Consider the following 25,450-nt stretch of genomic DNA (forward strand, 5'->3'; position numbering starts at 1 on the left):
TCCTCTTCCTGTAGCTCATCCCTCCTCTGTATATAGCTCCTCCCTCCTCTGCCTGTAGCTCCTCCCTTGTCTGCCTGTATCTCCTCTCTCCACTTCCTGTAGCTCTTCCCTCCTCTTCCTTTAGCTCCTTCCTCCTCTGTCTGTATCTCCTCCCTCCTCTGCCTGTATCTCCTCTCTCCACTTCCTGTAGCTCTTCCCTCCTCTTCCTTTAGCTCCTTCCTCCTCTGTCTCTAGCTCCGCCCTCCTTTGCCTGTATCTCCTCCCTCCACTACCTGTAGCTCTTCCCTCCTAGGTCAGTAGCTCTTCTCTCCTCTTTCTGTAGCTCCTCCCTCCTCTACCTTTTATCTTTTCTCTCATCTGCCTATAGTTCCTCCCTCCTCTGCCTATAGCTCCTCCCTCCCCTGTCTATAGCTCCTCCTTCCTCCTCCATAGACTTTTTAAAGCACTAACTGTCATCTATTTCTATTATAGGACAATCTGTCTTCACTGTGGAACTTACAGATATTAGCCAGGAATTGAGAGTAAAAGTTAAAAAAGAGTAAATTTCTCTAATAAATTATATTACAAACATGCTTATATTTCAGGTGTAACAAAAATAAAATAAAATAACCGTTACTTTATAACATTGTGACTATTAACCCTTCGTTATAAAAATAAAAGAACTTAAAAAGAAGCTTGCCCAAGTGTAGAAAATATTCTTTGTTTTATTCATAACTTTCTTTAAGTGTTCGGAGCTACAAATTTTGGCTCATTCCCGAGCCACGTAAATAATTATAGTTTCTTACATGTCATTTTTTGTGTAACTTTATATTTTCTCAAAATAATATAAATTCTGCAAAATATGGAATAGGTTATTATTATTACAAGTAAAATAAAAAATAATTACTCTCTAGATTCTTCTCGAGAATCCTCCGGTCGATGACAAGTCATTCCCTATCGGACCACTTATAGACCATCTCCGATATCAGGCAGGTAAACTCTCGTGAAGGATTCCCCTGTTGGACGGATTTAGGAAAACAAACCCCATAAACCAATTTAAGCCTTCAGTGAACAATAAAATAAAAAAGCCCAAAACAGATTTGATACAAAAAAAAAAATGCTCTACAATTAGATCGTCCCGGTGGAATTTTGGGTTCAACCGAGCATAGCCGGAATATCTGGAGGAATACACAGGATTTCAATGGTTTTTTAGATCACAATAGAATTTTTAATAAATAAATTTCTTTGTTTTTTTTTTATTATTTCTTTTTTTTTTTATGTAAAGACACTTTTTATTGGAAACAGTAGATTTAGCCCAGTCATTTTCGTTCCTTTTATGTTTTTTTAATATAAATTGTCTGTTTTTGCTCTTAGTCTGTTGCGCGGTAGGGTTTGTTAAATCTGAGTCTCCTGTACATTGTCTTTAGAGCTTGCGCGAATCAATAAAGGTTCATGCACTGAACTGTGTATTGAATTTATTGTGTTCACTGTTGTCGTGTGATTAAAAGGAGACTTATAAGAGTTATAGTGGTTTAGATGCTCGTGTTCTATTGCGGGCATGGGCAGGTGACTCTCGATGGGCGTATCTGCTGTGAGTTCATCATCCACGTTTATAATCTCAACAGTCCGCGTTGGAGCGTGATGGTTCTTCCTATGGTGCTGCTTCCTCATTTTGTAGAAAATAACCAACATGACAGCTGCCATAAGAGTGATGGCCACAAAACAGCCAATAATAATTTTGGTGGTCTTCATAACCTCGTCAATCCCGGGCATTCCACTGTTTGCATCCGTAACTGGGATGGTGTAGGGCTTCTCTGTGGATCTTGTGCTCTGTGGCATAAGCGAGGTGGTTGCATTTGTGGTTTCCCAGTCAATGACCGGTGTAGGACCCACATGATGTTCCGTGGTCCTCGCCTCATCCTGAGATGGTTCCATAGTCTCTACAGTAACGGTGGAAAAGTATGTGTAACCAGTATCGGTCGCAGTCACATTCAGCGTCGCCGAGGCAGTGGTGTTCCCTGCTGAGTTACTCACTATGCATGTATATAATCCTGTATCCCGCACCGTCACGTTAGTAAAGTTTAACGTGCCGTCATTAAGCACCGAAATACGCACTTTGTAAGCTCCATGGGTCATAATTGATCCATTTGGAGTAATCCAACTAACATAAGTCAACGACGTAGACGCCCGACATTTGAGTTCAGCAGCCATTCCTTCGGTAACATTCAGATCAGCGGGCGGCTCCACAATCACAGGGGCGTAACACGTAAAATAATTCTGGTCCAACTCTGCAATGTGAGTACCTTTTAAACTGGGAGGAGTCGCGCAACGAGCGCAACACGTACTGCCGGTCGTAACGATCTCTTTCAACCACCAACTAAGCCAAAGTATATCACAGTTGCAGTTCCAAGGATTGTGGTGCAACTGAATCCTTTGCAAATTATGGAGAGGCGTGAAAAGGTCATGAGGCAGTAAAGTTAGGTTATTATGTGCCAAATTAAGCTCCACCAGAGACTGGAGGTCATCGAACGCATTCCTTTCAATCACCTGAATTTGGGAATGCATAATCCAAAGTTTTTGCAAATGGGTCAACCCTTGAAATGATCCCGGCCTAAGAACTGAAAGGTGATTCCCAGAAAGATCTAGCTCATCGAGTTTTACAAGAGGGGTAAGATTGGGGATTTCTCTTAGGTTGCACATCCCAAGGTTCAAATACTTAAGGTTTGAAAGCCCTTCAAATGCTCCTTCTGAAATATAGGATAATCTTTTCATTTCCCCCAAATCCAATCTACGTAGTGAAGGGATGCGGTTAAAAGCATACGATGGAATGCTTTCTATAGGATTGTTCCTCAGCCAAAGTTCTTTCAGTTTGGACAAATATTCAAAAGCTCCATTCGGAATGGTGGTCAGACGATTGTCAAAGAGTTCCAATGTGTTTAGGTTTGCCAAGCCATTGAAGGCACCGATTTCAATCGTCCTAATGTGATTCCTACTCAACTGTAAAACTTCTAAGTGTCTTAAGTGTTTAAAACTGTCCACCTTGATTATTTGGATCTGGTTTTCATGAAGGTTCAGCTGCCTTGTGTTGGTGGATATACCATCTGGAACTTCACGCAGGTTCCTCCGTGTGCAAATGACCTTGCTGAATTGGTTACTGCAGGAACATACAGAAGGGCAGGTCTGAGCCCTAACCAAGCCGGCCACCACAAGGAGCTGAAGAGCCAACAGCACAATAAAAAGGGGGTCAAATAAGGCCCTGTTGAACCTAGGACCTATCATCATCTGCTGTGGATGTAATGTCATCTTGTTCAACATTCATACTTTGTGTGTGTTTGGTCCTTCTGGAGTTCCAGTATTCTGCAAGACAAAAGAGAAATATCCAACATTAATGACTTGTCATTGGCATGAAATACATTTTACACAAAATTCAGTTACAAGAGGGGTAATAAAGACTTAAAGGAGACATCACAAGAAATTGTAACTTGGACTCTACTGCATAACGGATGACCATCCCAGGAGACCTTAAGCACAAATTGTTAAGCACCCACTATTTAGGTCACAATTCAAAGAGGTTGTCCAATGCCCAATGCCAAAAAGTCAAATCTAAAATTACATAATCAGTAGTGATGAGCGAGCACTACCAGGCTCGGGTGCACGGTACACGTAACGAGCAGTTGGAAGCTCGGATGGGAACGAATCGACCACTTGGACCACTTGTGTATAATGGATATGAATGGGAAACTCAAGCACTTTCCGGGAAGTCCCCCATTGACTTCCATTATATTGAGTACATTCAAGCATCCAATTGTTCAGTAAGAGTATCAAGCACCCAAGCATGGCAAAGCCCACTCATCACTAGTTACGGATATTGACCACCCGAGCATGGTAGTGCCCGCTCATCACTAGTTACGGATATTGACCACCCGAGCATGGTAGTGCCCGCTCATCACTAGTTACCAGTACTGAGTACCCGAGCATGGTAGTGCCCGCTCATCACTAATTACCAGTACTGAGCACCCGAGCATGGTAGTGCCCGCTCATCACTAGTTACCAGTACTGAGCACCCGAGCATGGTAGTACCCGCTCATCACTAGTTACCAGTACTGAGCACCCGAGCATGGTAGTGCCCGCTCATCACTAGTTACCAGTACTGAGCACCCGAGCATGGTAGTGCCCGCTCATCACTAGTTACCAGTACTGAGCACCCGAGCATGGTAGTGCCCGCTCATCACTAGTTACCAGTACAGAGCACCCGAGCATGGTAGTGCCCGCTCATCACTAGTTACTAGTACTGAGTACCCGAGCATGGTAGTGCCCGCTCATCACTAGTTACGAGTACTGAGCACCCGAGCATGGTAGTGCCCGCTCATCACTAGTTACCAGTACCGAGCACCCGAGCATGGTAGTGCCCGCTCATCACTAGTTACCAGTACTGAGCACCCGAGCATGGTAGTGCTCGCTCATCACTAGTTACCAGTACAGAGCACCTGAGCATGGTAGTGCCCGCTCATCACTAGTTACAAGTACTGAACACTCGAGCATGGTAGTGCCCGCTCATCACTAGTTACCAGTACTGAGCACCCGAGCATGGTAGTGCCCGCTCATCACTAATTACAAGTACTGAACACCTGGGCATGGTAGTGCCCGCTCATCACTAGTTACGAGTACAGAGCACCTGAGCATGGTAATGCCCGCTCATCACTAGCTACGAGTACAGAGCACCCGAGCATGGTAGTGCCTGCTTATCACTACTTAGTAATACTGAGCACCCGAGCATGGTAGTGCCCGCTCATCACTAGCTACGAGTATCTAGAATCCAAGCATGGTAGTGCCCGCTCATCACTAGTTACCAATACTGAGCACCCGAGCATGGTAGTGCCCGCTCATCACTAGTTACGAGTACAGAGCACCCGAGCATGGTAATGCCCGCTCATCACTAGTTACCAGTACTGAGCACCCGAGCATGGTAGTGCCCGCTCATCACTAGTTACCAGTACTGAGCACCCGAGCATGGTAGTGCCCGCTCATCACTAATTACCAGTACTGAGCACCTGAGCATGGTAGTGCCCGCTCATCACTAGTTACCAGTACTGAGCACCCGAGCATGGTAGTGCCCGCTCATCACTAGTTACCAGTACTGAGCACCCGAGCAAGGTAGTGCCCGCTCATCACTAGTTACCAGTACTGAGCACCCGAGCATGGTAGTGCCCGCTCATCACTAGTTACCAGTACTGAGCACCCGAGCATGGTAGTGCCCGCTCATCACTAGTTACCAGTACAGAGCACCCGAGCAGGGTAGTGCCCGCTCATCACTAGTTACTAGTACTGAGTACCCGAGCATGGTAGTGCCCGCTCATCACTAGTTACGAGTACTGAGCACCCGAGCATGGTAGTGCCCGCTCATCACTAGTTACCAGTACCGAGCACCCGAGCATGGTAGTGCCCGCTCATCACTAGTTACCAGTACTGAGCACCCGAGCATGGTAGTGCCCGCTCATCACTAGTTACCAGTACCGAGCACCCGAGCATGGTAGTGCTCGCTCATCACTAGTTACCAGTACAGAGCACCTGAGCATGGTAGTGCCCGCTCATCACTAGTTACAAGTACTGAACACTCGAGCATGGTAGTGTCCGCTCATCACTAGTTACCAGTACTGAGCACCCGAGCATGGTAGTGCCCGCTCATCACTAATTACAAGTACTGAGCACCTGGGCATGGTAGTGCCCGCTCATCACTAGTTACGAGTACAGAGCACCTGAGCATGGTAATGCCCGCTCATCACTAGCTACGAGTACAGAGCACCCGAGCATGGTAGTGCCTGCTCATCACTACTTACTAATACCGAGCACCCGAGCATGGTAGTGCCCGCTCATCACTAGCTACGAGTATCTAGAATCCAAGCATGGTAGTGCCCGCTCATCACTAGTTACCAATACTGAGCACCCGAGCATGGCAGTGCCCGCTCATCACTAGTTACCAGTACTGAGCACCCGAGCATGGTAGTGCCCGCTCATCACTAGTTAAGAGTACCGAGCACCCGAGCATGGTAGTGCCCGCTCATCACTAGTTACGAGTACCGAGCACCCGAGCATGGCAGTGCCCACTCATCACTAGTAAACAGCACATATACTCTAGTATTTGAAATTTTACAGATCACCTAGTTTCACTTTATGACATGGAGACAGAAAGGGGGGCTGGGTAAATGACCAACTGCTACATCCAGCTTGTACCCCTATAGGTAAGTACCCATTGGGCCAACTGCTACATCTAACTTGTACCTCCTATAGGTGAATGACCACTGGGCCAACAACTATATCCAGTCTGGACCCATATAGGCAAATGCCCACTGGGCCACCTGCTACATCCAGCTTTGACCTCCTATAGGCAAATGCCCACTCTGCCAAATACTATATCTAGTTTGCACCCCTATAGGAAAATGCCCACTGGGCCAACTGCTACATCCAGCTTGGACCCCTATAGGTAAATGACCACTGGGCCAACAACTATATCCAGCTTGGACCCCTATAGGAAAATGCCCACTGGGCCAACTGCTATATCCAGTTTGGACCCCTATAGGTAAATGCCCGCTGGGCCAACTGCTACATTCAGCTTGTACCCCTATAGGCAAATGACCACTGGGCCAACTGCTACATTCAGCTTGTACCCCTATAGGCAAAATCCTAGTGGACCAAATGCTACATTCAGCTTGTACCCCTATAGGTAAATGCCTACTGGGTCAACTGCTACATCCACCTTGTACCCCTATAGGCAAATGCCCACTCTGCCAAATACTATATGCAGTTGGACACCTATAGGCAAATGCCCACTGGGCCACCTGCTACATCCAGCTCATACGGCATACATTGTGTCACTATGACAATCAGAGATAATAATTAATTGTCCGAAAAGCCGAAACATAAAGATGCCAACGATTCATACACCCTGTTAGGTAACATTAGAGACGAGAAAGGCCCCTGCTCGGGTCCATGGTCTAAAGGGCACAGCAAAAATCATCTCACCCTCGGGAGGACATCTATTATTAGAGATTCACAGTGATCGACTAATTATGGAGATCGACTGATCCCTTGGGTCACTGCATATTGAAAGGGTCAGAATAACCCTTTAAATGCCAAAAAGAAGAATCAAGATTCCATTTTTTAATTACAAATACCAGCACATCGGCTGCACGGTGCGACACTCCGACTACACGATGGTATAGAACATGGGAATCTTCGGTAAAGCGCAGAGACATTTCCGGAGAAGGATTCTTGTTGATTTCTAAATCATTCCTTCTGCAAAAATCATCTCACCCTCGGGAAGACATCTATTATTAGAGATTCACAGTGATCGACTAATTAGGGAGATCGACTGATCCCTTGGGTCGCTGCATATTGAAACGGTCAGAATAACCCTTTAAATGCCAAAAAGAAGAATCAAGATTCCATTTTTTAATTAGAAATATCAGCACATCGGCTGCACGGCGCGACACTCAGACTACACGATGGTATAGAACATGGGAATCTTCGGTAAAGCGCAGAGTCGTTTCCGGAGAAGGATTCTTGTTGATTTCTAAATCATTCCTTCTGCAAAAATCATCTCACCCTCGGGAAGACATCTATTATTAGAGATTCACAGTGATCGACTAATTATGGAGATCGACTGATCCCTTGGGTCGCTGCATATTGAGGGGTCAGAATAACCCTTTAAATGCCAAAAAGAAGAGCTATGATTCAATTTTTTAATTACAAATATCAGCACATTGGCTGCACGGCGCGACACTCAGACTACACGATGGTAATAGAACTTGGGAATCTTCGGTAAAGCGCAGAGTCGTTTCCGGAGAAGGATTCTTGTTGATCTCTAAATCATTCCTTCTGCTTACACCGTACAAAATGGGTTTCTACAATCTTTTAGTGCTGATTCATCGGCGCCTCGTTGTAACCCACAGCCCTGGGTTCATTTCCAATCTGCAGCTCACTGCAAGGTCCCTTTTCTGTAGAGATTAATGAAATTTCCTATGAATCAGACATAAGCGAAGACTTAAAGCAGCTGAAAGCACATTCATAACCCGGAGCAGCCGGATGCATAATGCATGCGTGCAGTATAACAAAATGTGTATCAGCAAAGGTTGTTCAACATTAGGCAAAATCTCGTTTCATTTTCACAGGAAAAAGCCTCGTTACAAAAAGAAAATTTATTATTTAGAGCGGCTCGTAGCTCAGAACCGCGGCGCCATGTAACGGGTTTATAATTTATGATGTGCACTTGAGCGAAAAGGGACCGAGCGGCAGTGAAAACGGGACTGGTTATAGGAGGCGGCAAACTGGGCAACCGCCCCGGGACGGCCAACGGGCACACTGACTCCAGAAGTGGTGTAAACCATATAATAATATTTAACAGTGTATGGCGGCGTTATTCCGGAAATTGATTATTATATTATTCGTGAAAGATATGTCAGTATTTTGTTGGCTCTATATAACAGTATTGTTATCTGAGGACTATATGGCAGTATTATACTGACTCTTTATAACGGTATCATTATGTGAGGACTATATGGCGGTATTATACTGGCAGTATATAATAATAATTTTAAGTGATGACTATATGGCGATATTATGCTAACTATGTATAACAGTATTGTTATGTGAAGACTATATGGCAGTATTATACTGGTGCAAAATAACAGTTTTGTTATGTGAGGACTATATGGAGGTATTATACTGGCTCTATATAACAGTATTGTTTTGAAGAGTGGTATCATACTGGCACTATATAACAGTATTTTTATGTGAAGACTATATTGCGGTATTTTACTCGTTCTATATAACAGTATTTTTATGTGAAGACTATATGACAGTATTATACTAGCGCTATATCACAGCATTGTTATGTGAGCACTATATGGCGGTATTATACTGGCTGTATATATACAGTATTGTTATGTGAAGACTATATGGCGGTATTATACTGGCGCTATATAACAGTATTGTTATGTGAGGACTATATGGTGGGATTATGCTGCCACTATATAACAGTATTGTTACATGAAGACTATATGTCAGTATTATGCTGGCTCTACATAACAGTATTGTTATGTGAGGCCTATATGGAGGTATTATACAGGCTCTTTATAACAGTATTGTTATGTGAAGACTATATGGCGGTATTATACTGATGCTATAAAACAGTATTGTTATGTGAGGACTATATGGCGGTATTATACTGGCATTGTATTACAGTATTGTTATGTGAAGATTATATCCCGGTATTATACTGACGCTATATAACAGTGTTGTTATGTGAAGAATATATGTAAGTATTAAGTTGGCTCTATATAACAGTATTGTTATGTAAGGACCATATGGCGGTATTATATTTGCGCTATATAAGAGTATTGTTACATGAAGACTATATGTCAGTATTATGCTGGCTCTATATAACAGTATTGTTATGTGTGGACTATATGGCCAGATTATGCTGGCTCTATATAACAGTATTTTTATGTGAGAACTAAATGGCGGTATTATACTGGCTGTATATAACAGTATTGTTAGGTAAGGACTATATGTCAGTAATAGTGATGAGCGAGTACTAAAAAGCTCGGGTGCTCGAAGCTCGGGCCGAGCCTCCCAAGATACTCGTGTACTCGGCCCGAGCAACGAGCCCAATGTTATCCTATGGGAGACCCGAGTATTTTTGTGAAATGACCTCCCGGCAGCATGGAGAAACCCTAAAAATGTCACAAAAGTCTCAGAAGAGTGCTCAAATGACATGGCAACAGCATGGGGAAGACCCCTTGAAGCATTTATCACTGAAAAGTCACAGCTGTGAACAATTTTGTCCGCGTTTTACGCCATTTTTACGGACTCACCAGAAAACCTTCCAAAATGACCCCAAAATGATTTTTCATGGCGGAAATGTTAAGGGCACATACCCAATAGTGAGATAGAGCTGGTGTATGTTACTTTTTGAGATCAATACATGAAAGATTTTACGTGAAAACATTGTGTGGCACTCCGATGTCCCTGAGAAGAGACGTACATGAAGGCCTCTTGAGTCTAATGTGCCCATTTTGAGGAAGTGAGTCTTTGTAGTATTTTCCTTTGCCAGGGCAGTCCTAAATTGTGAGGTTCACCAATGCCCCTGCATACAGACGTGCATGAGGGCCTGTAAACCTGAAGTGCCCATTGGAAGGAAGTGGGTGTATTATAGTATAGCCCTTAGGCAGGGAAGCCAAACATTGGGAGGCTCCACGTTGTCCCTGGATAGAGACGTGCATGAAGGCCTGTAAACCTGAAGTGCCCATTGGAAGGAAGTGGGTGTATTATAGTATAGCCCTTAGGCAGGGAAGCCAAACATTGGGAGGCTCCACGTTGTCCCTGGATAGAGACGTGCATGAAGGCCTGTAAACCTGAAGTGCCCATTGGAAGGAAGTGGGTGTATTATAGTATAGCCCTTAGGCAGGGAAGCCAAACATTGGGAGGCTCCACGTTGTCCCTGGATAGAGACGTGCATGAAGGCCTGTAAACCTGAAGTGCCCATTGGAAGGAAGTGGGTGTATTATAGTATAGCCCTTAGGCAGGGAAGCCAAACATTGGGAGGCTCCACGTTGTCCCTGGATAGAGACGTGCATGAAGGCCTGTAAACCTGAAGTGCCCATTGGAAGGAAGTGGGTGTATTATAGTATAGCCCTTAGGCAGGGAAGCCAAACATTGGGAGGCTCCACGTTGTCCCTGGATAGAGACGTGCATGAAGGCCTGTAAACCTGAAGTGCCCATTGGAAGGAAGTGGGTGTATTATAGTATAGCCCTTAGGCAGGGAAGCCAAACATTGGGAGGCTCCACGTTGTCCCTGGATAGAGACCTGTTAGGTTCTTAGTGCCTCCGTGCTTGCATTTAAAAACCGCACGTGTGTGCCTGTTGGTGGCAGCTTTCCGCTGCATTTGTGTGAGTTTTGCACAAACTTGGATATAACACACAAGTCTAGTGAATACACATCAGCACAGCATTGCAAAATGCGCAAGGGCGTTGTCAACGAACAAGGAAGTGGACGTGATGGTGGTGCAGGCAGACACCGAGGTTGTGTGCAAGCTCTAATTTCGCCACAACAAAGGGCCACATCTAGTCGCTCGCACGTCCTGTCCCAAATTCTTGGGGACCGCAGCAGTACACCCCTCTTGAACCAAGACCAGTGTCAACAGGTTGTTAGTTGGATAGCGGATAATGCTTCCAGTCAGATTGGCACCACCACAAACACTCTGTCTTCCACACGGTCAAGTGTCAGTAGCCGTGATACTGCACCGCACATTTCAGAACCTGATCCTCCTTCCTACCACCAGGCCGAGTACACGTCCACGGACATTACTGATCCCACACTTGGACACTCGGAATAGCTGTTCGTTCACGTTTCCATTCACAAATTCTGGCCTCTCGCCAGCTCCTGTTGAAGTGGGCCATGACGAGATTGTATGTACAGATGCACAAATATTTGAGCAGCCACGTTCTCACGAAGTTGGCAACGTGTCTCAACAAGGGGTGGCCGATGATGAGACACAATTGTCAGGAAGTCAGGAGGAGGAGCAGGGTGCGGAAGAGGAAGACGACGTGGTGGATGATCCAGTAACTGACCCAACCTGGCAGGAGGATATGCAGAGCGAGGACAGCAGTGCACAGGGGGAGGGAGGCGTAGCATCACAACAGGCAGTAAGAAGCAGAGTGGTGGCCCCAGGCAGACGTCAGTCAACTGTTCCCCGGAACAACACGACACAAGGTGCCTGTACAAATGTTAGGTCTTCCCGAGTCTGGCTGTAATACTATTGTATGTATTGAGGATTTCGATTGCGTTAGGGCAATGACAACCAGAGACGAGTTCTTGGTGCAAGACATTTATAATATGCAACCAGCAAATATGTACATAAACGGAACAAAAACACAGTAGAACATAAATACAGGAAATACCTTCCAGGGACTGAGCGAAAGGGAATTCCCGGTACCGCGCACCGGACTCCCCCAGGGAGACCACCAACAGCAAACCCCTATACAGGGACTGTCTGGCAATCACCCCAGAAGCCCTAAATGCGCAGCAGCCGGGACACAAAAGGGCAATAGGTAAGTCGAAAAATGTCTGTACGTGATGTGAGTCCAGAGTGGTATTAAACGGAAGGAACCGGGCAGAAGTTCCGACCAAAGACGGCAAACGGAGTCCAGGTACAGCTAGATGATACCAGATGAAGTCCAGAGTCGGTGTCGGTTGTTTTCCAAGAGGATCCGAATAACAATCAGGAACCAAAAGCAGCAGGGCAGGAGCACACAGGAAGCAGTATACTCAGGCACTGGACTAAGCTTTAGGGGCGGCTTTTAAACAGATGGACAGGAAGTAGGGCAACATAACAGAAAACTCCATGTTAACAAAGGGCAAGCTCTTTCAAAAGAAAACTGGAAAACCAGGAACTCTGACACTGGCAGTTTTTTAAGTTGGCTCCAGATGATTCTAAAAAGGCCATTTGCAACACCTGCCATGCCAGCATCAGCAGGGGTACCAAAACTAGCAGCCTGACCACCACCAGCATGATCAGGCACATGTCAGCCAAGCACCCGACTTTGTGGGAAGTACAACAGAGTCGAGGAGCAGTGCTTGCTGATGTCACTGCTACGTCTTCGCTGGTTGTGCATGCGAGCCAATCCCCTGTCCATGCTGCCTGCGAACAAGCCTCCTCCACTCCTGCACCTGCAGTTGCCTACGCAGAAAGAACACCATCATCAAGCACGTCCTTGTCCCAGCGCAACGTTCAGTTATCCATTCAGCAAACCTTTGAGCGCAGGCGCAAATACACTGCCAACACCCCACATGCCACAGTTCTAAATGCTAACATTTCGCGACTGCTTGCGCTGGAAATGTTGCCTTTTAGGCTGGTTGAGACAGAAGCATTCCGCGAACTGATGGTGGCAGCTGTCCCACGTTACTCGGTCCACAGCCGCCACTATTTCTCCCTGTGTGCCGTCCCCGCATTGCATAACTAACCACGTGTCACAAAACATCACACGTGCCCGGAACAACGCTGTTTCAGCCAAAGTCCACCTAACCACAGACACGTGGACAAGTGCATGTGGGCAAGGCCGCTACATCTCGTTGACGTCACACTGGGTTAATATTGTGCAAGCTGGGACCCAGTCTGAGCGAGGGACGGAATACGTCCTTCACACACCAAGTTTTGCAGGCCCTACCTCAGTCAGGGTTTCACACACACTCTACAGCTCCGGAATGTCATGCTCCTCAGCCTCCTCCTCCTCCTGCGCATCCTGATCCACTTTACCCTCCACACCAGTCCCAAGCTGTAAGTGTCGCTGGCGGAGGAGGGGACGGTGCGCTCTCCCACTGCTCGGGTCCGGCTGACGCAGCTCTACGGCTGCTGCTGCTCGTTGGCTCGAGCGATGGCCGGATCCCGGGGACTCGAGCGGCGCTACTCGCCCGTGAGTGAAAAGGGGTGGTTTGGGTTTTGGGGATATTGTCCGTGACGCCACCCACGGTTGTGGTGATTGTGTGGACACCACCGCTGCTCTGGACGGGGATCCCGGGAGCCTGTGACAGGGAGCAGCTTTGTTGTTATTTCTCCCCTACGTGGGTAGGGGGGTTGGTTGTCCCGGGGCCTGGTGATGGGGTAGAGATGGATGACAGGCGGGTTGCGGGGCCTGATGAAGTGCATGGTCGCAGGGGCAGCGCTGTGCCGCACGGCACGGAGGTACTCACTCAGCCCAATGATGATGACACAGTTCAGGGTAAAACAAGTGGCTGGATGGACAGGTCACTCGGACGGCTGCGGTTGTTCCTCCCTGCAGGTTAGTGATGACTGTCTCTCCCTGCACCGAAGTTAAGTGTTGGTAGTGATGGTTTCCCAACGGTAACCCGCTCCCTGACCTGGATATGGGCCGGAGGAGCCCCTTTTGCCCACAGGCGCTGGCCCTGGGAGACGGTTGCCCTTGCCGGTGGCTGTGTCTCCCCTTCACGGTTGTACGGTTGCCTTCTATCTGGACTTGGCTGTTTGGAAACCCTGAGGTCCCCTTCAATAACGGATTTGGCAAATTCACGGCGACACCAAGCCTTGCCGGGATCCGAAAGTCCTCTGCCAATGGTGCTGGCTTCGCTTTGTATACCGGTCCGGTACGGCCGGGTCACCACCCGTCCACGGTCCTTACGGCAGACTCCAATCGGCCTCCACTGCAGACGGTCACCACATCCTGCCAACCTTGCTGTCCTGTCCAGGCCACACACCCGGACCAACTTCAGGCTCTTTGCTGTCACTTTTCTCCTCTCTACTACTTTCCTCCTTCCACTTCCTTAGCTTAACTCTCACTGCCTGTGTTTTCCCTCCTCCTCGGTGGGTGGAGACCAACCGCCTGGCTCCACACCCTGGTGTGGACAACAGCCCCTGGGGAAGGCAACAAGGATTTTGTGTTTTGACTATGATATGCCTGCAGGGAGTGTGGGGTGTTTAAGTGTTGTGCTCTGTGGCCCCTGGCTTGTCCAGGGCGACACAGAAGCACTGCAGCACTGCCTCGGCAAAGCGGCAACAGGCAGTGCTGAAGCTAATCTGCATAGGTGACAAACCCCACAATGCAGAAGAGGTGTGGACAGCTCTGAAACAGCAGGCAGATCACTGGCTCACAACTCTGAACCTAAAGCCAGGAAAGGTGGTGTGTGACAATGGCCGGAACCTGGTGGCGGCTTTGAGGCGAGGCCAGCTGACACATGTTCCATGCTTGGCCCATGTGCTCAACCTCGAGGTTCAGCGGTTTCTAAAGTCATAGTCAGAGCTGTCTGATCTGCTGGTAAAAGTTCGCCGCCTGTCTGCACATTTTCGAAAGTCACCTACTGCTTCAGCCGGCCTTGCCGCCTTAAGACGCCGTTTGCATCTTCCGGCACACAGACTGGTGTGTGATGTCCCCACGCGTTGGAATTCAACTCTGCACATGTTGGTCAGGATATGTGAGCAGAAGAGGGCAGTTGTTGAGTACCTGCATCACCTAAGCCGTCGGGAAATGGGTCAAACTCCACACATAACACCTGAGGAGTGGAGATGGATGTCCGACCTATGCACCATCCGCCAAAACTTTGAGGACTACAACAAGATGGTGAGCGGCGATGACGACATTATTAGCGTCACCATACCGCTTCTCTGCCTTCTAAAATGGTCTCTGCTCAGAAAACAAACATGATGCATTGCAGGCGGAGCGCGATGAGTTTCAGCAAGAAACAGTAGTGGGTGTGGGTGATGATAACACACAGCCCAGCCTCGTCTCATCACAACGTGCAGTGGAGGACTATGACGAGGAGGAGGATGAAGACATGGAGCAACTCTCTGGCCAAATTGAGGATATGACATGCAGTCATATCCTCGGTTCAGCGTGGCTGGCCAGAGGACAGGGTAGATGATGAGGAGGAGGAGGACAGCATGTTCAGTCATCGTGTCGTTCAGGATACTGAAGTGATGGCTGTTAAGAGTCTGGCACACATGGCTGACTTTATGGTAAGCTGCCTGTCTCGTGACCCTCGCGTTAAGAACATCTTGGCCGACAATCATTACTGGTTGGTAACACTGTTAGACCCACGCTAAAAGGAGAACTTTATGTCTCTTATTCCCGAGGCGGAGAGGTCAGGCAAAATGCAGCAGTTCCAGAAGGCCATAGTCACGGAAGTAGGCAAAGCATTCCCCTCACAAAACGCTAGCGGCATAGGTCATGAATCAGTGGACAACCGAGGCGTACAGCCGAGAGAGGCACAAGTCCAATCCGCCAGAGGTAGGGGAACAGTCTTTAAGATGTGTGACAGTTTTCTCAGCCCCTCACGTACCACAGCCCCTGAGGTGCGGGGTAGTGCCACAAGAAATCCTAAGTTTGCCCAGATGCTGAAGGAGTACCTTGCAGATCGAACAACTGTACTCCGACATTCCTCTGTGCCTTACAATTATTGGGTATCCAAGCTGGACACGTGGCATGAATTGGCTCTCTACGCCTTGGAAGTCCTGGCCTGCCCTGCTGCTAGCGTTTTGTCAGAGCGTGTTTTTAGTGCCGCAGGTGGAATCATTACAGATAAACGCACCCGCCTGTCAACTGAAAATGCTGACAAGCTGACTCTGATCAAGATGAACAAGGGTTGGATTGGGCCAGACTTCACCACACCACCAGCAAATGAGAGCGGAATTTAAAGTTTGCCATGTACCTCCACTCACCCATGGGTACACACTTCTGGAGTTTGGCTAATCGCTGGACTGCTCCTCCTTCTCCTCATGCGCCACCATGATGATGACCGTTACAAATTGCAATACTTAGGCCTTTGTTTCAGGTATACCCCCAGTGGTAAATTTTTTCGCCCATTCTTTGCAGAATGGACATTACAACGACAGGAGACCCACTCCTTTGCAATGGGAACAATGTTTTGAGGCCCTCATGCACGTCTCTATCCAGGGACAACGTGGAGCCTGACGCTGCCACCGACTGCCACACACGTGCTGTTTTTAAATGCAAGCACGGACGCAATAAGAACCTAACTGGTTTTTAGGAGCGACAATTACTGAGAAGTCTGACACTATCAGACACTGCTGACTGACGTGTATTATACACTAGACTTGTGCGTTATATAATAGTTTGTGCAAAACGCGCACCTGTACCCTGCCACCGACTGCCACACACGTGCTGTTTTTAAATGCAAGCACGGACGCAATAAGAACCTAACTGGTTTTTAGGAGCGACAATTACTGAGAAGTCTGACACTATCAGACACTGCTGACTGACGTGTATTATACACTAGACTTGTGCGTTATATAATAGTTTGTGCAAAACGCGCACCTGTACCCTGCCACCGACTGCCACACACGTGCTGTTTTTAAATGCAAGCACGGACGCAATAAGAACCTAACTGGTTTTTAGGAGCGACAATTACTGAGAAGTCTGACACTATCAGACACTGCTGACTGACGTGTATTATACACTAGACTTGTGCGTTATATAATAGTTTGTGCAAAACGCGCACCTGTACCCTGCCACCGACTGCCACACACGTGCTGTTTTTAAATGCAAGCACGGACGCAATAAGAACCTAACTGGTTTTTAGGAGCGACAATTACTGAGAAGTCTGACACTATCAGACACTGCTGACTGACGTGTATTATACACTAGACTTGTGCGTTATATAATAGTTTGTGCAAAACGCGCACCTGTACCCTGCCACCGACTGCCACACACGTGCTGTTTTTAAATGCAAGCACGGACGCAATAAGAACCTAACTGGTTTTTAGGAGCGACAATTACTGAGAAGTCTGACACTATCAGACACTGCTGACTGACGTGTATTATACACTAGACTTGTGCGTTATATAATAGTTTGTGCAAAACGCGCACCTGTACCCTGCCACCGACTGCCACACACGTGCTGTTTTTAAATGCAAGCACGGACGCAATAAGAACCTAACTGGTTTTTAGGAGCGACAATTACTGAGAAGTCTGACACTATCAGACACTGCTGACTGACGTGTATTATACACTAGACTTGTGCGTTATATAATAGTTTGTGCAAAACGCGCACCTGTACCCTGCCACCGACTGCCACACACGTGCTGTTTTTAAATGCAAGCACGGACGCAATAAGAACCTAACTGGTTTTTAGGAGCGACAATTACTGAGAAGTCTGACACTATCAGACACTGCTGACTGACGTGTATTATACACTAGACTTGTGCGTTATATAATAGTTTGTGCAAAACGCGCACCTGTACCCTGCCACCGACTGCCACACACGTGCTGTTTTTAAATGCAAGCACGGACGCAATAAGAACCTAACTGGTTTTTAGGAGCGACAATTACTGAGAAGTCTGACACTATCAGACACTGCTGACTGACGTGTATTATACACTAGACTTGTGCGTTATATAATAGTTTGTGCAAAACGCGCACCTGTACCCTGCCACCGACTGCCACACACGTGCTGTTTTTAAATGCAAGCACGGACGCAATAAGAACCTAACTGGTTTTTAGGAGCGACAATTACTGAGAAGTCTGACACTATCTGGACTGTTTTACACTGTGTACACCAGCCCCAGATATGATGAAGGCTGGTATACGGTCACCACTACCCTGCCTGCCTGCCTGCCTGTATACTGCTACAATAGTCCTGACAAGGACTCTTCTGGTCACTAGCCTGTATTCCGACCTGGCTATACCCTGCCTGTATATAGCAACAATAGTCCTGAGAAGGACTCTGCTACTGTACTCCGACCTGGCTATACCCTGCCTGCCTGTATACAACTAGAATAGTCCTGAGAAGGACTTCTGGTCACACTGTTTGCAGCCCTGCTCCGGAACTAACTATAAAGGGCCGCAAAGCTTTCCCTGAATCAGCGACACTCTCCCTACACTCACTGTCAGAATAGCTGTGAGCAGAGCACAGCGCGCCGGCCTATATAAAGGCTCGGTGACGCTGTGCAGGCCGGCCAATCACTGCAATTCCACAACTAACAGGGCTGTGGCATTGCAGTGGTCTGCCAGCCAATCCCTGCATGAGGGCTGGCTCTCAAAAGAGCGCCAACATGCAGAAATGAAGACCACGAGTACAGCACGAGTATCGCGAGATTACTCGGTCCCCGCCGAGCAGCCCGAGTACAGTGATACTCGTGCGAGTACCGAGTAGTGACAAGCATGCTCGCTCATCACTAGTCAGTAATATATTGGCTCTTTATAACAGTATTGTTCTATGAGGACTAAATGGCATATTACACTGTTTCTATAAAACAGTATTGTTATGTGAGTACTATATGTCGGTATTATACTAGTTCTATATAACAGTATAGTTATGTGAAGACTATATGGCAGCATTATGCTGGCTCTTTATTACATTATTGTTATGCAGGAACTATAAGAATAAGATTACTAAATGTAAATTATATGGCGCTATTAAGCATGCTCTGTAAAGAATATTAGGTGAGAATTATATGGCAATATTATGGACGTTCTTTATAAGAATATTATTACGTTTAAAATATATAGCGGTATTATGTGGGCTCCTTATAAATTATTATGAATGAATGAAATAGGGGTATTATGTACACTCTTTATAATAGTATTATTATGTGTGAACTATATGGCGCTATTATACAGACTTTTTATAAGAATACTTTCATAAGTAAATTATATGGCGACATTGTGTTGGCTCGTCATAAGATTATTTTTATTAAAAAAAAATACGGCATATGACAGTACTATTTGGACACTAAATAATATATGGGCACTGTATAATGATATAATCGGTGGTATTTGGCAGCTTTGATTTAGCATTAAATGGCGGCATTATGTGCTGCAAAAAAAATAAGAAAAACTGTGTGCAATTGCTACAATGTTGACCAGGGAAACACAAATTTTTACAAGGATTTGCTCTCGTTCCTTCCCCTTAAAGAGACATATCAAATTGAATGTTATGTGAACAATCAGCCAAATGTGAAATTACAAAAAAATAACCAAATTCTACACATTACATTATTTTATCTGCTCCTATATTAAACATTTGATGGCACATCCATAGGACAAATTGAGCATCAACTCTGAGATCCCCCGGCCCCCGTATGGCCTAATAATGCGTCACCTGGTAATGGAAGGATGAGCTCACATGTCTGCTCAGCTCTCCAATAGACGGGAATGGAGAGGATCATTCATATACAAACACCTTCCATCCCCAGGATCCGCACTCACGGTGCGATGGGGCAAAGGGAACCGAAATCTGGAGATAGGCGCGGGTCACAGGAGGTGTGACCCACATATTTTAACCCTTTATGGCATATCCCAGCAATCAAAAATGTAGCCGTGTAGAGAAAACATTTTTTATTTTGATACAATAGAACAATCCAATAATTGCACCAAATCTTTTAATTCACCCTCACATCCTATAGATTTTGTTTCCCGGCACATTATAATGCAGTATTTGGCCAATATATAGTATATATTTTTTGCATTTCCTGTACTTTTTGGAGTAAAAAAATAGAATTATTCCTCAATGCATTGTTCCCTTCCCCCACCATATTTTGCAAATTGGTCTGAACTATGGTTTTTGCCATCTACGGTAGTTTATTGACATGATTGGGCCATGGGATTAGAAAATGATTCCACACCTTCACTTTTTAACTTGAATGTATCTAGGGGCGCAAAGGACAGCTGCTTTGAAGAGGATTTGTCTAGTTTTTGTTATTTTATTCCCCCTGTTCCTATTATTCTGTTTATTTATTTTTATATCTGACACACGATTCGAGAAAAATGGGACAATTTAGGGCGTCTTTATGTTTTTTTCCAATGAAGTGTAGCTCACAGGATCCTCGGGGGCGTGTCTTTAGGCTTCTCTGTATAATTGATTAATAAGACATGCCCCTTTGTAAAGATCGCAAAAAATTGTACTAAATAACAAGGGACCTTGCAATGGATTAAAAAAAAGGAAAACTCAAGGGAGTAGCTGGAATAAAATGAGAGAAAAGACTGGCTACTTTTGATCTGGCGATAGGTCCTCTTTAAAGGGGTTGTCCGGTCTGAAAGAGGACAAACCACTATGATTTTCCTATATAAGTTAAAGCTAGTGCTGTACTGGCACTATCAGGCTGATTCTATACATACCTTTAGTTGTGAGATCGGATGTATAGTTTCTGAAATACAGGAAGAAAAGTTTGTAAAATGCACTGTTACTTGATTGAAATCAGCTACAGGATATCTAATAGGTGGGTTGGGTTTTGCTAGTTATTCCCACCCTTGCTGCCTGTCCTTCCTCCCTTCTTCCTCCCCCTGTAATAACAGAGACAAGGGGAGGAAGGACAAGCAGCAGACTAACTAGCAAATAACTAGCAAAAGCCAACCCACCTATTAGATATTCCATTGCACCTATCAATCAAAGAGGGAGGAAAGACAGGGAGAGGAAGGACAGGCAGCAGACAGGGGTGGGAATAACTAGCAAAATCCAACCCACCTATTATATATTCTGTAGCTGCTATCAATCAATTAACAGTGCATTTCACAAACTTTACTTGCCTGTATTTCAGAAACTATACATCCGATCTCACAACTAAAGGTATGTATAGAATCAGCATGATAGTGCCAGTATAGCACCGGCTTTAGTTTATATAGGAAAATCCTGGTGGTTTGTCCTTTTAAGACCGGACAACCCCTTTAACGAGGACCTATCACCAGGTCAAAAGTGGCCAGTGTTTTCTCTCATTTTATTCCAGCTACTCCCCTGTGTTTTCCTTTTTTTAAACTCATTGTAAGATCCCTTTTATTATCTGGTGGTTGGTCCTTTTTAAGGTACAAGTCTGTAGTTCCTTTTATGCATCACATTATGTGCCTGCAGAATTGTGAATCCTCACATTATGCACACTGTGTGGATTCTCCAGTGCAGGCACTGATAGCGGGTCGTCATGTGACCACCAGTGTGCGGTTTGAACACTTCAGGACATATTCTGCGTAGATGTGTACCGCCCCTGAAGCCATAAGGGAGCTACAAGGTTCTGCATCCCCACCAGGATACAGGGCCTACCCCCTAGGGACCCAGAAGACCAGTGCCGGTAACACTCAAACACTACAGATAATCCCTGTTTTTCCCCAAATTCCACATATACTGTTACCAAGCTAGGGTTGGACCAATGGATGGCCGCCTAGAGGTGGGGCCAATCCAGTCCACTAGATGACCAGGTGGGAGGGGCAGACAGTGAGCAGTTAGCAAGGGAGTCTGTAGTTGACCGTGAAATCCAGAATCCTAGGTCAGGTAAAAGCTCCAAGCAAACCTGATAAAATCTGTACAGTGAGGGGACCATCAAGGACCTCACTGACCTTGAAGTTCGGGACTCCGTAGCAACGGGTGAATCGGGGACAGGACCAGAGACTCCGACCCCCACAGAGTTCATGCTACTGTCATACGGACTACTGTAGAAGACCACCAGGAGGTGACCCTCAGCCACTCCACACCATGGGGACCCACCAACCAAAAGACAGGTGCAGGGGAAGAAGCCACCGGGTCACTAAACTGGCACTGGGACTAAGGGGACCTGAAGGTGAAACCAGCCGGCCTCAGGTGACCAATACCAGCTCGCAGTTAGTAAAAGAACCAGTTACACTGAAACCTCTTGTGTGGCCTACCTTCTTCCGACACCCACATCACCTATCCTCTGGGGCCCGGCCCTGCTTGCGGAGGGTCTAACATCCAGGCTGCCACCAACACCAGCCCCAGAAGTGAGAACTGTGCAGCGGCGGCTCCATCCACATAGCCGCAAACCGCAAGTGGCATCACGTGTGATCTTTAGTCTAAAATCCCTTGTAAATATAACCCCTTTTAAAAAGCACCCAGGGCACGGAACCGGTCAACGGCCACCAAAGTGACATTCCCCAGTTATACACCCCCCGGGACCGAGTACCCCATAACCCCAGGCGACACAGATGTTTCTGGCCTCGTTCAATGTACTTGCATTCAGCAAGGCTGGACAGTGTCTAGTCACATGATAGCCTGTTCCCGGCACCGGAAAATCCTTACAGTGTGCACGTTGTAAGGTTTCCTAAGTCTACCGTCGCATAATGGGATGCATAGAAGAACTGAAGACTTGTGGCTTAAGGGCTGGACAACCCCTTTAAGGAAAATAGACTAGTTCTTTCTTGAACCCACGCTTTTAAGGGACTAGTTCCTGAAAACGTCTCCCCCGGGGGCTTTTTAGAAAGCACCATTAAGGCTTCTAATTAAAATTAAAGCCGCACTCACACTTTTCCATAAAGCATTGATTAAAGACTACTTTCTGAAAATTACCTCCATGCTCTTCCAGCTGACACAAAGCCTTATAAATCAGGAGAAGGCTTCGTCTCGGGCCGCACTCCGCTCACCCGTATGGATTATGCTAATTAGGTATCGAGTGAAACGCGAGAGCGCGATTTATTTATTGCTTTCGGAAAATCAATTGTATCTAGGGACAAACGCTCGATTTCACGGAGATGTGTGGGAGCTTTTAGAACAAACCTCAAGGCAGGAGATAAGAGAAGATATTAATTATTCAAAAGTGGAAGAAACTAGAAAATAGAAAACTTGAGAAAAATCAGAAGTAAATTGTGAAAAACAACATAAAGCTTTTGTATTTGCATAAATTTGCATATGATTTACATGGAATTAAATCATGTGGATTGTGCAAAAACGGAACATAGGTTGCTATCCATTAGGCTCATAAACGATAGGATTCGCTGCGCTGGACGCCATCTTGGAAGGAATGTGGAGAAGGTCGGAAGAAAAGGAACACATCGCTTAAGGCAAGCACCCCGAAACACCGTGTCTGCAAATTGGGATTCTGATCTGGCTTATATATCCTGAGTCATATTGCAAAGGATTGTCAAAAATCCACTTGTGACTTTTAGGATCGCTACTTCCAATAGGTGGCGCTGTGCTAGAGTTTGTCTCCTTTACTGGAGAGACAATTTGAATATTTCCCAGAGGGGCATTGCAGCTATAAGTCCCCTTACCTGGCAGCCAGACTGGCTTGCAAAGTCTCCTTAAGGAGAATAGTGTTCCCCCGTGGAATTTTAGGGGCATTGCAGCTATAAGTCCCCTTACCTGGCAGCCAGACTGGCTTGCAAAGTCTCCTTAAGGAGAATAGTGTTCCCCCGTGGTCCCCACATAGCTTTCTCATGAGCCAGATCAGACACCCCCATACTTTGCACTGACGAGGGGCAAGCACCCCGAAACACCGTGTCTGCAAATTGGGATTCTGATCTGGCTTATATATCCTGAGTCATATTGCAAAGGATTGTCAAAAATCCACTTGTGACTTTTAGGATCGCTACTTCCAATAGGTGGCGCTGTGCTAGAGTTTGTCTCCTTTACTGGAGAGACAATTTGAATATTTCCCAGAGGGGCATTGCAGCTATAAGTCCCCTTACCTGGCAGCCAGACTGGCTTGCAAAGTCTCCTTAAGGAGAATAGTGTTCCCCCGTGGAATTTTAGGGGCATTGCAGCTATAAGTCCCCTTACCTGGCAGCCAGACTGGCTTGCAAAGTCTCCTTAAGGAGAATAGTGTTCCCCCGTGGTCCCCACATAGCTTTCTCATGAGCCAGATCAGACACCCCCATACTTTGCACTGACGAGGGGCAAGCACCCCGAAACACCGTGTCTGCAAATTGGGATTCTGATCTGGCTTATATATCCTGAGTCATATTGCAAAGGATTGTCAAAAATCCACTTGTGACTTTTAGGATCGCTACTTCCAATAGGTGGCGCTGTGCTAGAGTTTGTCTCCTTTACTGGAGAGACAATTTGAATATTTCCCAGAGGGGCATTGCAGCTATAAGTCCCCTTACCTGGCAGCCAGACTGGCTTGCAAAGTCTCCTTAAGGAGAATAGTGTTCCCCCGTGGAATTTTAGGGGCATTGCAGCTATAAGTCCCCTTACCTGGCAGCCAGACTGGCTTGCAAAGTCTCCTTAAGGAGAATAGTGTTCCCCCGTGGTCCCCACATAGCTTTCTCATGAGCCAGATCAGACACCCCCATACTTTGCACTGACGAGGGGCAAGCACCCCGAAACACCGTGTCTGCAAATTGGGATTCTGATCTGGCTTATATATCCTGAGTCATATTGCAAAGGATTGTCAAAAATCCACTTGTGACTTTTAGGATCGCTACTTCCAATAGGTGGCGCTGTGCTAGAGTTTGTCTCCTTTACTGGAGAGACAATTTGAATATTTCCCAGAGGGGCATTGCAGCTATAAGTCCCCTTACCTGGCAGCCAGACTGGCTTGCAAAGTCTCCTTAAGGAGAATAGTGTTCCCCCGTGGAATTTTAGGGGCATTGCAGCTATAAGTCCCCTTACCTGGCAGCCAGACTGGCTTGCAAAGTCTCCTTAAGGAGAATAGTGTTCCCCCGTGGTCCCCACATAGCTTTCTCATGAGCCAGATCAGACACCCCCATACTTTGCACTGACGAGGGGCAAGCACCCCGAAACACCGTGTCTGCAAATTGGGATTCTGATCTGGCTTATATATCCTGAGTCATATTGCAAAGGATTGTCAAAAATCCACTTGTGACTTTTAGGATCGCTACTTCCAATAGGTGGCGCTGTGCTAGAGTTTGTCTCCTTTACTGGAGAGACAATTTGAATATTTCCCAGAGGGGCATTGCAGCTATAAGTCCCCTTACCTGGCAGCCAGACTGGCTTGCAAAGTCTCCTTAAGGAGAATAGTGTTCCCCCGTGGAATTTTAGGGGCATTGCAGCTATAAGTCCCCTTACCTGGCAGCCAGACTGGCTTGCAAAGTCTCCTTAAGGAGAATAGTGTTCCCCCGTGGTCCCCACATAGCTTTCTCATGAGCCAGATCAGACACCCCCATACTTTGCACTGACGAGGGGCAAGCACCCCGAAACACCGTGTCTGCAAATTGGGATTCTGATCTGGCTTATATATCCTGAGTCATATTGCAAAGGATTGTC

The 25,450-nt window shown here is 46.4% G+C and overlaps 1 protein-coding gene across 4 annotated transcripts in view; it reads right to left on the bottom strand.

The window, feature by feature from the left end:
- Nucleotides 1–690: 690 nt before the first annotated feature.
- LRRC4C (leucine rich repeat containing 4C) overlaps nt 691–25,450 on the bottom strand; it is a 970,587-nt gene continuing 945,827 nt past the window's right edge. For all 4 annotated transcript variants that reach the window (XM_075325244.1, XM_075325245.1, XM_075325247.1 and 1 more), the window contains one exon: nt 691–3,336. In XM_075325244.1, coding sequence (XP_075181359.1) covers nt 1,375–3,294 — 1,920 coding nt within the window. In that variant the 5' untranslated portion in view covers nt 3,295–3,336 and the 3' untranslated portion in view covers nt 691–1,374. The remainder of the gene's footprint in view (nt 3,337–25,450) is intronic.

This window comes from Anomaloglossus baeobatrachus, chromosome 10 (assembly GCF_048569485.1).
Source record: "Anomaloglossus baeobatrachus isolate aAnoBae1 chromosome 10, aAnoBae1.hap1, whole genome shotgun sequence".
Taxonomy (NCBI): domain Eukaryota; kingdom Metazoa; phylum Chordata; class Amphibia; order Anura; family Aromobatidae; genus Anomaloglossus; species Anomaloglossus baeobatrachus.